At 35.7% G+C, this 15,741-nt stretch overlaps 1 protein-coding gene across 1 annotated transcript; it reads right to left on the minus strand.

Moving 5' to 3' along the window:
* Window positions 1–3,598: 3,598 nt before the first annotated feature.
* Window positions 3,599–14,909, minus strand: LOC122027672 (cysteine-rich receptor-like protein kinase 2). The gene is made up of 7 exons (XM_042586665.1): window positions 14,124–14,909; window positions 13,733–13,858; window positions 12,756–12,883; window positions 4,701–4,914; window positions 4,369–4,600; window positions 4,143–4,293; window positions 3,599–4,043 (listed from the first exon to the last, which is right to left on the minus strand). Exons 1-7 carry the CDS (start codon window positions 14,887–14,889, stop codon window positions 3,729–3,731), a joined length of 1,932 nt encoding a protein of 643 aa, XP_042442599.1. The 5' UTR covers window positions 14,890–14,909; the 3' UTR covers window positions 3,599–3,728.
* Between the last annotated feature and the right edge of the window lie 832 nt (window positions 14,910–15,741).

Below are 15,741 nucleotides of genomic sequence, written 5' to 3' on the forward strand. Positions count from 1 at the left end.
TCCAGGAAATTTGCTCCGTTGAGCTTGTCCTTCTTAAGGACAGAACGCAAAGAGAAAATGTTCGTGTTTGACGTCATGGCAATTCTACAACAGAAATAAATGCAAAAATAAGTATCATATTCTTAATCATTTAATTAGGCCTTTAACTAAATGATGCTCCCACTGAATTCTATAATTCATGTGGGACAAGATCCACATCATACTAACCCTTGAGTTAGCTTTGGCTAATACGCCCAAGACTTAGTATGATCGGTAGGTAACGATTACCAATTATATCTCTATGCAACTCTTGTTTATAGGATAAAATTCGCATTTATATTAAAACTCGAGTTAGCTTTGGCTAATACGCCCAAGAGTTAATATAAACGTGTTTTTGACCTACCTTTCCAATTGTTGGAAGAATGCCTATAGTTGTACTCGATCCAACCAAGTAAACTAGGAATACTCAATCTAATTGAGTTGTACTCACCCATGCGTTGATAGGCGGACCAAGATTGTCCCTCCGTACCCTACCAAGATAGTATGTATTGCTCTTCTTTGGCAGATTCAACAACAACATGCGATTGAGGTAGTGGTGGGTATCACGGCATGGTAGGCATTACGAGTTGACGCGTTTTAGATCTAATCTAAACGATGATGCGTATCATATACTCGATAGATCTAATCTAACCGAAGAGTGCATCATGTGCACGATTTAGATCTAATCTAATTGCTAGGCACTAATTAATTACTTAAACATGCATCATATATACACAAGCAATTAATTAAATTTTGTGATTATGTCATGGCCCTACTACGATCTTCTCAAACCAATGAGAAGATTGGATGGTCAACCTAAAGTCAATAGCTTCTCAAGCTCCTTCCTTTTGACCACCTTGTGTTGCTCGCGTCTTCCTCGTTACTCCGTCTCGAGTGGATCTTCCACCGCTCTAATTTTGTACATTACAATTTTAGAAACTCGAGTTACATTCGAGTTTAAATCTAATTTACAACAAGAATAAAATAGAAGGCACGACGCACAGGTCGCGAATCAAAATACAGCACACACATCACATGACGGCACATAGGTCGTATTATGAATTACAACACAAATCCAATCACATTGGGTCTTTTTGGGCCATGACTATCACAAAATTAATATATAATTCAAAATTATATATTTTCATAATTTTCTGTAATTTTTTTTTTATAATTTTTACAATTTTATGAGTAAATTTTTCCCGGCGGTCCCGTTTAGCGTTTTCGGGCGCAATCGTGGAACAAATCCCCTTGCGGGGCCAGGGGCAGCGCCCCTACCCACGATCTAACCATCGCGAGGGTTCCTTTGCGATCTAACAGTGCCTAAGCCCGCTGTCCCAAAAAATTTTGGAGCGAAACTTTGCCGTTTTGGAAAATTCTTCTCGGTAGTTGAAGCCTACAAGTGCCGAAACACTTGTGCTTCGCTTCTACGAGAAAAATACCCATAAAAACTCTAAAAACCATAAAATTATAGAATATCACAGAACTGAATTTTTATCATAAAAACAAAAACTAAACTCGTACAAGCTTCGCACGTGGCTCTGATACAACTGTTGAGTTTTTCGGGCCGCGAAAACCGCTTTTTCACGTCGCGGAAACCCCGAAACCCCCTAGCCATTGGATCTGTGCGAAGAAAAATTTCGGAAATACGAGTACGAGTTTTAAACTTCGATCTACAGTAGATCTACAAAGGAAAAATATTTTATACCTTTGAAGCGTGCCCTCGCAAATCCCGCTCGTCCAACGGTACGCCGGATCTCGAAGTTGTCAACGTAGACAACTCTCTAGTGATATCCACACGAACAAGAAGTGTTCTCTAACACTCAAGGATGGAGAAGAGAGCACCACATGTGTACTAGCAAAAATTAGCAAAAAAGGGCGTCGATGCCCAAATCGGTAGAAAAGAGTGTCGGTGCCGAAATCAGCATGACAAGGTATCAGTGTCGAAATCAACAGAAAAAGATGTCAGCCTGAAATCGATAGTAGCAGTAGGAGACGATAGCGACAACAGGAAGTAGTAACAGGGGGCGGCAGAAAAAATTAGATAAGAAAAGGAGAATTGCTCTGATAGGATGTATAAATTAAGAAAAGAAAAAAACTATGCATATTATTGAATTCAAAATTGATATTTAGAAATACAGAGTATAAAATTTTATATAGTTCAGTTAAGAAACCCTAAATTCTAAATATAAAAAAGAATGAGACCAAATTGCCTTAAAGTTATAAATAAATAAATATATATAATATAACAATGAGGTCTTGGGGTCGAAACTCGGTGCATTCGAGCATGCCCTCTCTCATGTCTTAGCCACTTGCACTAATGGCTAGTAGCTAACCGTGATTTACCTCCTCTGTGTTGGCCTAGAGACGGATTGGCAAGGATGCTAGGGCTGAGCGAATCAACTTTTGCCACATATATAAGTAATTTGTTGGTCCCCTAGCTAGGGGTGGTGCGGTGGTTGAGGCATGAGGTGCTACCACATGAAGTTTTGGGATAGAAACTCAATGCGTTCGAGCATGTCTTCCCCTATATCTTGGTCACCTGTACTAATAGCTAGTAGTCACCGATGATTTATCTCATCTGTATTGGTATAGAAATAGATTGGCAGAAATACTGAGATGAGCAAATTGTCTTTTGCCACATATATAAATATCTAATTCGTTTGTCAATTTCTTGATTGAATTTAATTGTGAATCAGGATTGATCTATATATGAACAGCTCTATTTAACACTAAGTATTCGAAAATAAAATCTGTGAAACAATTCATTAACAAAGATGATTATCTTTAATAATTCGATTATGTAAAATAGAATAGATATTTATATTTATACCCAAGAAACTGCTGTAACTATTCTAGAGTAATTTTAATCAATTTAAAATAATTTTAATACAGTTCAAATAATTTTGATCAAATTAATAAAAAAATATTTTAATATAAAAATATTTTATATATAATAATTTTAATTAAAATGAAATAAATATTTTTTTCATGTAGAATAAAGGGTGATACAAAATATACGATGGAACATCATTTTGATTTTTTTTTTTAAAAAAAAAATGCCCTTCTAACTATTTACATAATTTGGGATGTCATTTTGATTTTTTGCTCATGGTAATTTATACTGACAACATATAAAATTCAGGATTTGAATTTTATATTTTTCTCTAGCCTTTCTTTAATCAAATTGGCCAATAAATTTTGCATAATTAAGACTAATTAAAACTCTTAAATTGAGATAGATGACACACCATCCTATACAAGTGGCAAGGAGGTCTGATCATAATTTGGATCCAACGGTTCGACCGTTTAATACCGCTGATTGGATAATTTTTAATCAGTCGACTCTTAATATTAATTGTCCAAGACTATTATATTTCACAGTTTAATACAGTTCACGATGGTTTAAAATTATTATAGTAAAAAAATTAAAATTAAAAATATATAAAATTGTTTGACACCATGATTATTAAGATTAATCATATAGCAAAAAAACAAAAAACTATTAATTACTTATTAAATAATTAACTAACACGTGAATTGAAATAGCAAGAGGAACGCTTAATTTAGTATAGTTTTAATGATTCATCCTAGAACTAGAAGATAAAACATAAAATTCATCCATGCAACTGTCTTAACATTATCTTTCTAAGGAAAATCCAGTTCTTAAATGAAAATTCAATTCGCAGAATATTACTTGTTGTGGAACATCAGCGAGCAGAAACTTGAGAAACTGAAACAGTTGCATGCGAGGTAGAAGATGAAACGATCAAGGAGGATGCATCTCCATGAACTCTGCTTGTGGCATCTATGAAGGTTGGTCTCGTCGGCTGAAGAGTATTATCGCTTTGGCTCAGCAACATAACAACAATCTCAGACATGGTCGGCCTATCAGCAGCAGCAGATTGTGTGCAGAGAAGAGCTATTTTAATGATCCTTTTCACTTCCTCTAGAGAAAATTCACTAGGATCTAAGGTTCCGTCCACCAGCTCGATCAACTGATCGCGTTCATAAAGTTTCCAAACCTGTCTCGAAAAAGATAGACAAAGATATATTCCAGTTCCGTTATTGCATGTGTTAATGTCTGTGCTATTTGTTATAGTAAAAGTTCATATTGTGATTACCCATTCAAGGAGATACTGAGTTTCAGGCTCGAGTTTTACATCATTGTTTTTCCGGCCACTTATTATTTCGAGAATAACAACTCCGAAGCTGTATGTATCGACCTTTACAGAAAGTTGCCCGTGAATTGCATACTCAGGTGCTGTGTATCCCCTACACGATACTATAGTATTGAGAATTTGAAACAAATAAACGACTAAATGGGAGTTAAAGTCGGTAAAGACATACAAAGTGCCGGCAAACTGAGTGCTAAGGTGACTCTTGTCGTCTGGCAGAAGGCGCGCTAGGCCAAAATCTGCAATTCTTGGCTGCAAATCATCATCGAGCAAAATGTTGCTACATTTTATATCACGATGGATGATACAAACGTGGAATTCCTGATGCAGGTAAGAAAGACCCCGAGCCATGCCGACGATTATTGAGAATCTCTGCTTCCAGTTGAGGAATCCACGCTTGTCGCCTGTAGAATGATTTCAACACGACACAAAATAACAGTATATAATGAAGCATACATTCAGAGTAAGATGCAATCTGTTTGTATGTTGAAATTAAGAAGTTACCAAATATAAATTTGTCAAGGCTGCTATTTGCCATGTACTCATAGACAAGAAGAAAATCTTTGCCTTTGCTAGAACATCCAAGCAGACGAATTAAATTTCTATGGTGAACATTGCTAATGAGCTTCACTTCGCTCTGAAAATCTGTTCTTGCCCTACTAATTTGAGCAATTGCTAGTCTCTTTACAGCAACTATTTTCCGATTTTTAAGTATTCCCTGTGAAAATTAGAACGGTCAGCATAGGGCAATAGTGTACATCAACTAGGCAATCAAAATTATTGATGATAGAAGTAAAACCTTGAAAGTTTAAAGTTTTCAGTGTTGGATATAATTATCCATATTCGGTGGGTGTATCTATAAGTTACACATGTGAATACGATCCAAACACTTTAAAGTGATCTAACTTATGTTTAATGGATTTCGAGTTATTGGATACAGGTTGAATGTGTAGAATCCTTTAGTTCGATCTGTTATCATCTATGTGCTGATAATAGATTGGTTGTCTATATAAGGGGAGGTCCCCAAGAGTTTAGGGTAGAATTTTGACCTAGTTTTTTATTCCCCGTTGACAACAAGGCACCGTCGTACCCTATAAGCATCTTGGAAGATCCTCCTCGTTTGCTTCCTCTTCTTCTTCTTCTTCAGGATCTTCTAAATGACGCTAAAGGAAAAAGACATGACTTTTTAATCAGGTTCTTTGTCATTATGTTTATGTATTTATTTTTTTATATCATGTTCTCAATGAAACGAAGATCCATGCTCGTATGTTTTTATTTTTTTATTCGAATTCTTATTTCCGCTGTCTAGAATCATACGACTTAAGTTTTACAAGAACTATCAATTGGTATCAGAGTAAGTTTCTTTTTTGTCATTTTTCATTGGCAATAAAGTTTAAGTTTTTCGTCGATTTGTTGTTTATATGCTAGATCAAGTTTTCCTAGCATAATATAAATTTTTGATCATCGAAAATTATGTAAGAGAAAACTATGATAGACTTCTATTTTTGAGTTTTTCGTGTTTCTGCAAAGAATACGAAGAACAACGGAAATTGTCACTATATAACCTAATTTTAGGTAAAATTATATATGATGGTTCAATCGATTGTTTTGGTTGGGCAATCGATTGTTGAGTCTAAAATTTTGAACAGAAACTAGATTCGAATCGATCAATTAATCGATTGGTGTTTTCAAACAATCAATCATTCGATCAATAGTTTTAAATTCGTAGCTACGTCAATTTTAATCGATTAAGTTTGACTTTAATCGATTGAGATTTTCTATTTTTTAATTAATTATGTTTTTTTTAACATTTTTTTTTATGAAACAGTAGTGTTATTGTTTCAGGGAAGAAAAAAAAACATGATTCAATTGAAACAGTGCTCATAAAGAAAAAAAAACACTATTTCACATTTCAGTGTTTCAACGTGAAACGGTTAACAAAAGACGTTTAAAAACTCACTGTTTCATTGAAACAATGAATAGAAAAAAAATATATTATATTTTTAATACCTCAATAATTAAGAAATTAAATAGTATTAGATAATACTATTTAATTATAGAATTTAAAAGTAGTTAAGAGTTCTGTATACAATCACATGATCACATATAGTAGGCTTTTGAATCGATTGAAATAATCGATTGGATAATATCAATGGTAATATTACCATAGGATATCAATCGATTAATAAGCCTAATTTCATGTTGTTAAGACTGATTAAGTAATTTCTATTCGAATTAAGTTTCTAGAGTTTTCTTGGGTCTATCTATACAATGTGCTACTAAGTTAAATTAATGTGTCGGCCCAAAGGAAGACACCTTAAGTAGGTTTAATAAATTTTATATTGGTAGACGTATATCTATGCTAAAAGTAATCAGCCCAAAGGAAGATTACTTTTATTCCAGATATATGCACAAGGTAGTTTACAACTATGGAACAAAATATTATTTTGTTCAGATCATGTATAAAATATGTCGGCCTAAAGAAAGGCATATTATGTGGCTAATTAAGGTTGTTGTGAGTTATGGATCAAAATATAACTTATATAAAGTATCATATTATGCACAGAATGGGTCGGCCTAAAGGAAGACATATTGTGTGGTTAATTAAAGTTTGAGTTATATCAGAGAGTATCGCTAATCAATAATGTGTCGATCCAAAGGAAGACATATTATGTTGTACTTGGTATCTCATAAATAGCTCATTTATATGCATTAAAAATTTTATTTTATTTGCATAATTTTATGTTGCTTTTATGTTCTTACAACAACAACAACCAAGCTTTTTCCCACTAGGTGGGGTCGGCTGTATGAATCCTTTTACGCCATTGAGCTCTATCTCCTATTATATCATCATCTATATTTAAATAAATTTTATCTTGTTTTATTGTTGCTAACCAAGTCTTTTTTGGTCTTCCTCTTCCTCGTTTGATATGCATATTTATCATAGTTTCACATCGCCTAACTGGAGCATTTATTGGTCATCTAAGTACATGTCGCATTTATTGGTCATCTAAAGTACATGTCCGTACCATCTTAAACGTGTCTCTCGGAGTTTTTCCTCAATAGATGCAACTCCGACTTTCTCTCTAATGCTCTCATTTCTTATTTTGTCCATCTTCGTATGCCCATACATCCACCTTAACATCCTCATCTCTGCAACTCTCATCTTCTGCTCGTGTGCTCGAGTCATAGCCCAACATTCAGCTCCATATAACATAGCAGGTCTAACTGCGGTTTTATAGAACTTACCTTTAAGTTTAAGAGGTTCTTTACGGTCACATAAAACACTCGACGCTCCCCTCCATTTCACCCATCCTGCTTGTATTATATGTAAGACATCTCTCTCAATCCCTCCATCATTTTGTAAAAATGATCCTAAATATTTAAATCGCTCAGTTCCAGGCAACTCGTCCTCTCCTATCTTAACAATTGTTTCATTACTTCTAATATTGCTAAACTTAAATTCCATATATTCTGTCTTTAATCTACTAACCTTAAAACCTTTCCCTTCTAGTGTTTCCCTCCAAGATTCTAGCTTAGCATTTACTCATTCACGTGCTTTTATGTTCTTGGTTTTAGTTAAATCGTGAACTTAAATAAATTTCTCTCTTTAATTTTAGTGCAATTTGTAATTGCCAACATTAATAACATCTCAACACTAATTAATTCAAATTTTGTTGAATGGAGAGAATACATGATCGTGGTCTTAGGCTATATAAACTTAGACTATGCATTAAGGAATGATCACCCTACACCTCTAAGCAGTACTAGCACTATAGAGTAAAGTGTTGAATTTTAGCTGTGTGAGAAATCAAATAGCATGAGTTTAAGTATCATGAGGCTATCCATACCGGCACCAATTAAAGAGTCAAAAATTGAGGAAGAAGATGCTAGGAGTTTTCTAAACCAATTGGTAGACCAATTCACACCTCAAATGAAAAGGTTGACACTACCATACTTTTTACAAAGTTGGTAACCATATGGTATACTAGAAAAGAAAACATAAGGGAGAGACTGAGGCGTGAGACGCTTGAAAGTGCTCACCTAGCATCTAGATCTTAAGATTCAGGCAAGAAGAGAAAGAGGATCAATAAAGGAAAAAGAAAGTAGACTGCAGATTCTCGGAGTTTTCAAAATTTTGTTAGTTTGGAAGTTAATTTAGCTATAGTATCCACTGACACTTGATGGATAGATATTGGTGCTACTACTCTCATAAGTGTCACTATGCAAGGTTATTTTAAGAGTCGTCATCCGCTTGATGGTGAAAGATATATCTATACGGGGAATGACAAGAAAGCTAAAGTAGAGTTCATAGGTGTTTTTAGGTTTAATTTAGGAACTGATGTTTTTCTAGATTTAAAAACTATATTTATTTTACCATCTTTTAGATGGAACTTAATTTCAATTCGTTGGTTGGACAAATCAAATTATTGTTGTTCATTTGGAAATGAAATGTTTAGTATTTTCTTTAATTTAGTTTTGATTGGGAATGGTTCATTAGTTGATAAGCTTTGTAAATTGAACACCTTTACTCCTGCAGTTGACAACGTAATAATTCATAGTATAAGTACAAAACATAAATTGACTAAGAAAAATTCTTCCATGTTGTGACATAGGCGTTTAGGACATATATTCGAACAATGCCTAAAAAGGTTAATGTCACATAGAATTCTCGATTTCCTTGGCATGTCAGACTTTGATATTTACATAGACTGTATCAAGGGGAAGACCACTAACAAAAGGAATATAGGACTAGCAATTGTAGTGACGTTTTGAAACTAATACATACTAACATTTATGAATCATTCCTTAAAGCATCGTAGAATGGACACACATATTTTATTAGCTTCATAGATGACTATTCTAAATTTGATTATCTGTACCTTATTCATGAGAAGTTGCAATCTTTGGACATGTTTAAAATTTTTAAAGCTGGAGTTGAACTTCAATTAGGTAAGAAAAGTAAAGTCGTCCGATCTGACTATGGAGATGAATATTACGGTCGATATGATGGACTAGGTGAACAACGTCCAGGACCTTTTGCGTACTACCTTGCTGAGTGTGGGATTGCGCCTCAATATACCATACCTGGTACACCCAGTCAGAATGGTGTAGTTAAGCGTCACAATCGAATCCAAAAAGACATAGTAAAAAGTATAATGACTTTCACTTCTCTACTAGAGTCCTTATAGGGTGAAGCACTAAAGACTGCAGTTTACCTACTCAACAGAGTACCTAGTAAGGTAGTAACTAAAATCTCATTCGAGATGTAGACGGGTAGAAAGCCTAGCATTAGGCATTTACACATTTAGGGTTATCCAGCTGAAGCTAGGCCTTATAGGTCTATTAAAAGAAAATAGGACTCAAGAACAGTTAGCTGTAATTTTGTAGGTTATTCTGAGAAGTCAAGAAGATATAAATTTTATGATCCCTCTAATAGATTCTTCTTCGAAATGGGAAACATCAAATTCATTGAAGACAGTGGGAGTGATAAGGTCGGGAAAATATCTTTTGAGAAATGTATTGGCAATCCTCCTATGGTCACTACTAGTACGATCATTAGTGGTATGGTTACCATACCGCATATTATAGGCATCACACATCCAATGAGCATAGTGAACCAAAATATTTTTCATGACATCTCCAATGCAATTGGAGGAGTCTGCCAATGAGATTGAAGTATTGTCTCATATTGATGAGCAAGTACCTCAACCACCTCAAACACAAGTGTCTTTAAGGTGATCCACAAGGGAATGGAGAACCACTAATTCTCATAATTATGTTGATCTACAAGAGCATGATTTTGACATTGGATTGGAAAGTGATCATACATCTTTCCAAGTAGTCAAATAATACTCTCACCTGAAAGGTGGATTAACGTCATGCAAGAAGAGTTGAAGTCTATGACAGATAATGATGTTTGGGAACTTGTTGAATTATCTGAAGGTAAGAAGCCCGCTGATTGTAAATGGATATTTAAAACCAAGTGGCATTTAAGTGGCGATGTCAAAAAGTATAAGGCTTGTCTTGTTGCTAAGGGATTCACTCAAAAAGAAGACATTGATTATAAGGAGACTTTTTCACCTATGTCGACAAAAGACTCCTTTAGGGTAATCATGACACTTGTAGCTGATTATGATTTGGAACTATATCAAATGGACGTAAAGTCTGCATTCATTAATGGAGACATAGAGGAGTATATATATATGGTGCAACCAAAGAATTTTGAGTTTAAAGACTCAAAGCACCTAGTATGTAGATTAAAAAAGTTCATTTATGATTTAAAACAAGTGTCCCGTCAGTGATATCAATAATTTGATCAAGTGGTTAGGTCATATAATTTTAAAGGGAACTCTATTGATCAGTGCATATATGTCAAGTTCAGTGGGAGTAAGTTTGTTATACTTGTTTTGTACATGGAGTATATATTGCTTGCGAGCAATAATAAGGGTCTGTTATTTTAAATCAAGTCATTTCTATTTGGTAATTTTGAAATGAAAGATTTTAGTGAAGCATCCTTAGTTTTAGGCATACAGATCTATCGTAATCGTTTAAGAAGTATTCTTGGACTTTCACAACATGCCTATATTGAAAAGATACTTATAAGGTATAATATGCAGAACTGTACACCTGGTGACACACCTGTGTCAAGATGTGACAAGTTTCGCCTACAGCAATGTCCATAGCTTGAAGTTGAAATAAAGGAGATGGAGCAATTCCCATATGTGCCAGCAATGGGAAGTCTAATGTATGCACAAGTTTGTACTCGGACCAAATATAGCATTTATAGTAAGGATGTTAGGCAGATATGTAAGTAACCTAGGACCATCGCACTGGAAAGTAGTTAAGAGAGTGATGCAGTATTTACAAAGAACTTAAGGGCATATGCTCACGTATTGGAGATCAGATCAGTTAAAGGTGATTGGATATTCAGACTCCAATTTTGCTAGATGCTTGGATAGCAAGAGGTCTACTTTAGGCTATATCTTCATACTTGCTGAAGGAGCTATATCTCGGAAGAGTGTTAAGTAGACGCTAGTAGTCACTTCTACTATGGAGGCAGAGTTAGTAGCATGCTATGAAACATCCAATCACGGGATTTGGCTACGGAACTTCATCACAACATTGCAGATCATTGATGGCATTGACAGACCACTAAAGATCTACCGTGGTAATAAACCCGTAGAACTTTATACCAAGAATAACCGCAGTTCGTCAAAGTCTAAGCACGTTGACATCAAGTTTCTAGCAGTTAAAGAAAGAGTTTAGAGTTGTCAAATCATGGTAGAGCACATCAGCACAGATTCCATGTTAGTTGATTCACTCACCAAAGCTTGGTGCCTAAGGTGTTTCATGTGTATGTTGTAGATATGAGAGTCCTTCTTATGGAAGAACTCATATAGTAGGAGGTTGTATTTATTTTTTTGTTCTATGTTGATTAATAAAGATAAACATTTGTTTTTGATTAATAAAGATAAACATTTGTTTTGATTGATGTGCGTACTTAAAGTTCAAAACATTCAAAGGTATTTTATTTGTTTAACATTCTAAATAAAATATGTCATGATTTACTACTGCTGTTTAACATTTGATGTTTGTAAGTATAATATATCGATTCCTTTTGGAATTATAAAGTTGATCATGATTAGCTATTCCAGTTTAACATAAAGTATTTTGTAAATATGATCAGACTCTTTTGAATCATCCTCAGACCAGTTAGAAATTGACATGTACTAATCACATTTCATATAATTTTCACTCTACACATCCATATATCTTGATTTATGTCGTTAATGACATTGGTATTGTGATTATTGTTGGGGCTTGTTCCGATCATATACATTTGCTATAACCTCTTTAGTCTATACCAATAAAGTTAATGAACCAGATTATTTACAGGGGTATTTTGTATTAATAAAGTTTGATATCAACTATAGTTTTACTTATATTTCACATACAACTCATATATAGTCCAAGTGGGAGATTGTTAGATATAATTATCCCTATTCAGTGGACTTATCTGTAAGTTGCATATGTGAATACAATTTGAACCATTTAAAGTGATCTAACTTATGTTTAGTGGGTTTCGAGTTATTGGATATGGGTTGAATGTGTAGAAACCTTTAGTCCGATCCATTATCATTTATGGGCTGATAACAGATTAGTTGTCTATATAAGGGGAGGCCCCTAAGGGTTTAGGGCAGAATCTTGACCTAGTTTCTTGTTCCCATAGACAAGAAGTTTTTCAGCGCCGTTATCCCTTAAGGCTCTTGGAAGATCCTCCTCGTTTGCTTCCGCTCCTTCTTCTTCAGGATCTTCTAGACGACGCTAAAGGACAAAGACATGACTCTTTAATCAGGTTCTTTATCATTATATTTATGTATTTAATTTTTTATGTCATGTTCTTGATTAAATGAAGATCCATACTCATATGTTTTTGTTTTTCCTATTCAAATTTTTATTTCGATTGTCTAAAATTCATACGGTTTAGATTTTACATCCAGATCTGATAGAAGATTCTTCATGAACAAAACATTTTAAACAATTAATGGATCTCACCTTGTACACATCACCGAAACCTCCTTCTCCTAATTTACTGTCTTCACTGAAATTATTTGTAGCTTTTTTTAGATCCTTGTAATGGAAATTTAATGGACCTTGTAACTCAGTTGCCCCTAATATATCGCCTGCACAGAGATAACCTCATGAGAAACTACTTGGATAAGAAACATAAAATGCCGTGCACAGTTCGTTTTGCAAAAGAAAAAAACACTAGAACTTCGCACAATTGTAAATTATTGGCATGACGTATATCCTTTCAATCCTTATTAATAACAAACAAATCATAATCAACAAATGATTAAGCTATCAAAAATAATATGGCATGGAATCCAACTCCCTATCTAACTTCGTGTCAATAACAGAATGTGAGATTTCTAGATGTGACATCATCCAACCTGACGAGAATATATATCTAACTTATTCGTCTCAAAAGTAGGCCAAAAAGGTTGGTTTAACAGGATTAGCTCCCTATTCGACCATTAATTAGTCAAATAAATGAAGTAATCGAACTAAAGAAACCTTCTTTGAATGATGTGACAGGTTTTGTTTTTGCATTGGACATTGCCTAATAGATGAGACTGTTGGAGAGAAGTGAGATGAAGATCTTAGTAGGAAGAAGAGAATATAGGGGAGGACTATGATTAACTTCTTAATGATAACAAAATGTCAAATACAAGACTACAAAAGACACTCCAAGATACTCTTTATGACTCTAGATACTAGAAATATACTCTAGAAGCTAGTAATATGCTTTAGAAAATAATGAACGAATACTATTCATTCACATTCAAATCTAAGAAAAATTTAAGTCTATCATTTCAACATAGACATTATTTATTTATAAATATAATGGTTGTTAGTAGTTGCAGAATTATCACATTAATTTATAAATGGAAGAAGAATGATTTGCAATACTTACTACTTGCAGAACTTTGATCAGGTGAGTAGAGAATAGATTAGATTGACGTACGAACCTTTTCGGCCTTGTTGATCTCCGGATCTCCTGATCCAGACAAGTGCCACAAGCCCTAGAAGAAGCAACAGGCCGCCGACTCCTCCAGTGACTCCCCAAATGATGGCTCTCCGCTTGCTCGATCTCCCTGTTCCAAAACCAATAATCCATATATAATTACAGGCAGCACAAAAGCGTACGTATTTTTCTCAGGAAGCAAGAAGCAATCTTCAGTCAATTCTGTCTCATATTCTACTGTAAAAATTTAAGTTTGTTGATTTTGCCTTCAATAAATGGATTATTTTACCTGGTGTAAGAGCAGCCAAAAAATCTAAGCTAACGTGGAAAACAATAACATGCGATTTTGACAAATCAAATTTCCAAGCGAAAACCATAACTACGACTTGGCTCACCTGAATTCAAGAAAGGGGATAAATCCATGGTTTGGTTGGCGGGGAAGAAGGACTCGTCGGAGTACCTCATGAAGCAGCCGGCGTCCACCGCCCGGCCGTCGGCGCCCGGAAGGCACAACTCCGCATTGTTCACCGCTACCGCCAGGCATTGCCCGCACCCCTCCTCGTCGATCGTCGTCACGCACTGTGCTATCCCGAACACCCCCTCCCTCTCCGCCGCCGCGAAGAACTGCGGCGTCCTCGGAGTGGCGGCGCTCAAATCCTCCAACAGCGCCCGCAGCGCAGCGGCGAACCCGCCCGTCGCGTTACGGCTGCCGCAGGAGTTGGAGTTCCCCGGGAGCGTGCCCTGGTAGAAGAACGGAGCGCTCTCGTAGCGTAGGAAGCACCCGTCGTAGATGACACGGGCGCCGTTGGCGGCGCCGCACCTGCGGATGATGTGGACCGCGGCAACAGAGAAGCAAGCTAGGCAGTCGGCGGTGGAGAGGTAGCCGCGGCACTGGAGGAGAGCGTAGACTGGATGTGGGGCAGAGCTCTGGGCCGTCGCGAAGTGGGCGGCGGAGCTGCCGGGAGAGGCGGCGGAGATGGTGGAGCGGAGTTCGTCGAAGGTGCGGTTGATGGTGGCGGCGAAGGCGGACCACGTGGTGTCGGTCACGTTGTATAAGCTGCAGCCGTCCTGGAGGAGGCTGCCCTGAGGGTCACCTGCGGTGATCCGACTCCATAGTAGAAGCACCGCGACCGCGAGCGCCGAAGCGGAGGAGTAGGCCATGGTGCAGGGTCGGGGCACCGGCTGTGATCTGTAGGGAGTAAAGCACCGCGGGCGTCGATGATAGATTAAATAGAATCCAAGTCCACTATCCGTTCCACGGGATAACACGTGGAACGGTGTATTACCGGCAGAAATCCTATATATCGGCATTTTGTAATAAATATAACGTTTTTTTTCATATACCGGCATACTACTCTGTAATGTAGGAAGTACGGTGAATTCCTAACGTGGCGTCTTAGCTTCACTAATAATTTAATAGATGAATAAGACTCCTACTGCAAATCAATCATATAGTCATAAGTAGTAGAGAGCTGCAAGATAAGCATAGATTAATTTTAAAAATGAATAGATTTAGTTTAACCTTTTAATCTCTATCAGTTCCAATATAATTATATCATTATTTATTAATGAAGTGAAGCAATTGAGTATTAAATAATATAAGCATGAAAATTTTAAAGAGTATTTTGTGGATAATTTATAAAGTTGTTTCTGATATTTGATGGCCTTTTTAAAATTTTAATAATATTTTATAACTTGTTTACAAGATGATCTAGAAGATTCATCTTCTTAATTAATCCTCTAATTAATAACGACTTCTTGTTTTCCTATTCATCAAGATGTTTTTCTTTTAAGTCTAAAACTTGGATGCAAAATTTATGGTTTTCACCTAAAGTAATAGTTTAAACATACCATTGATCGATTAAAACAAGAACTATTCAAACTTGAAAAGGAAATGGATCATATTTTTTTAAAAGGTATACATCTAAGTAAGTACATTGACGACTAAGTTCTCCTAGTCACCATTAAATCACTATAAAAAATAAAGGCTTTTGGGACAAATTTTAGGATGAA

This window comes from Zingiber officinale, chromosome 10A (genome assembly GCF_018446385.1).
Source record: "Zingiber officinale cultivar Zhangliang chromosome 10A, Zo_v1.1, whole genome shotgun sequence".
Taxonomy (NCBI): Eukaryota; Viridiplantae; Streptophyta; class Magnoliopsida; order Zingiberales; family Zingiberaceae; genus Zingiber; species Zingiber officinale.

Bases quoted from the DNA above. Each gene is read 5' to 3' on its own strand.
- LOC122027672 (XM_042586665.1), bottom strand. From the start codon at position 14,889: ATGGCCTACTCCTCCGCTTCGGCGCTCGCGGTCGCGGTGCTTCTACTA. The intron at 4,294-4,368 runs GTATGTCTTTAC...AGTATCGTGTAG, and splicing joins ACTCAGTTTGCCGGCACTTT to GGGATACACAGCACCTGAGT. The intron at 4,044-4,142 runs GTAATCACAATA...TTTTCGAGACAG, and splicing joins CTCAGTATCTCCTTGAATGG to GTTTGGAAACTTTATGAACG.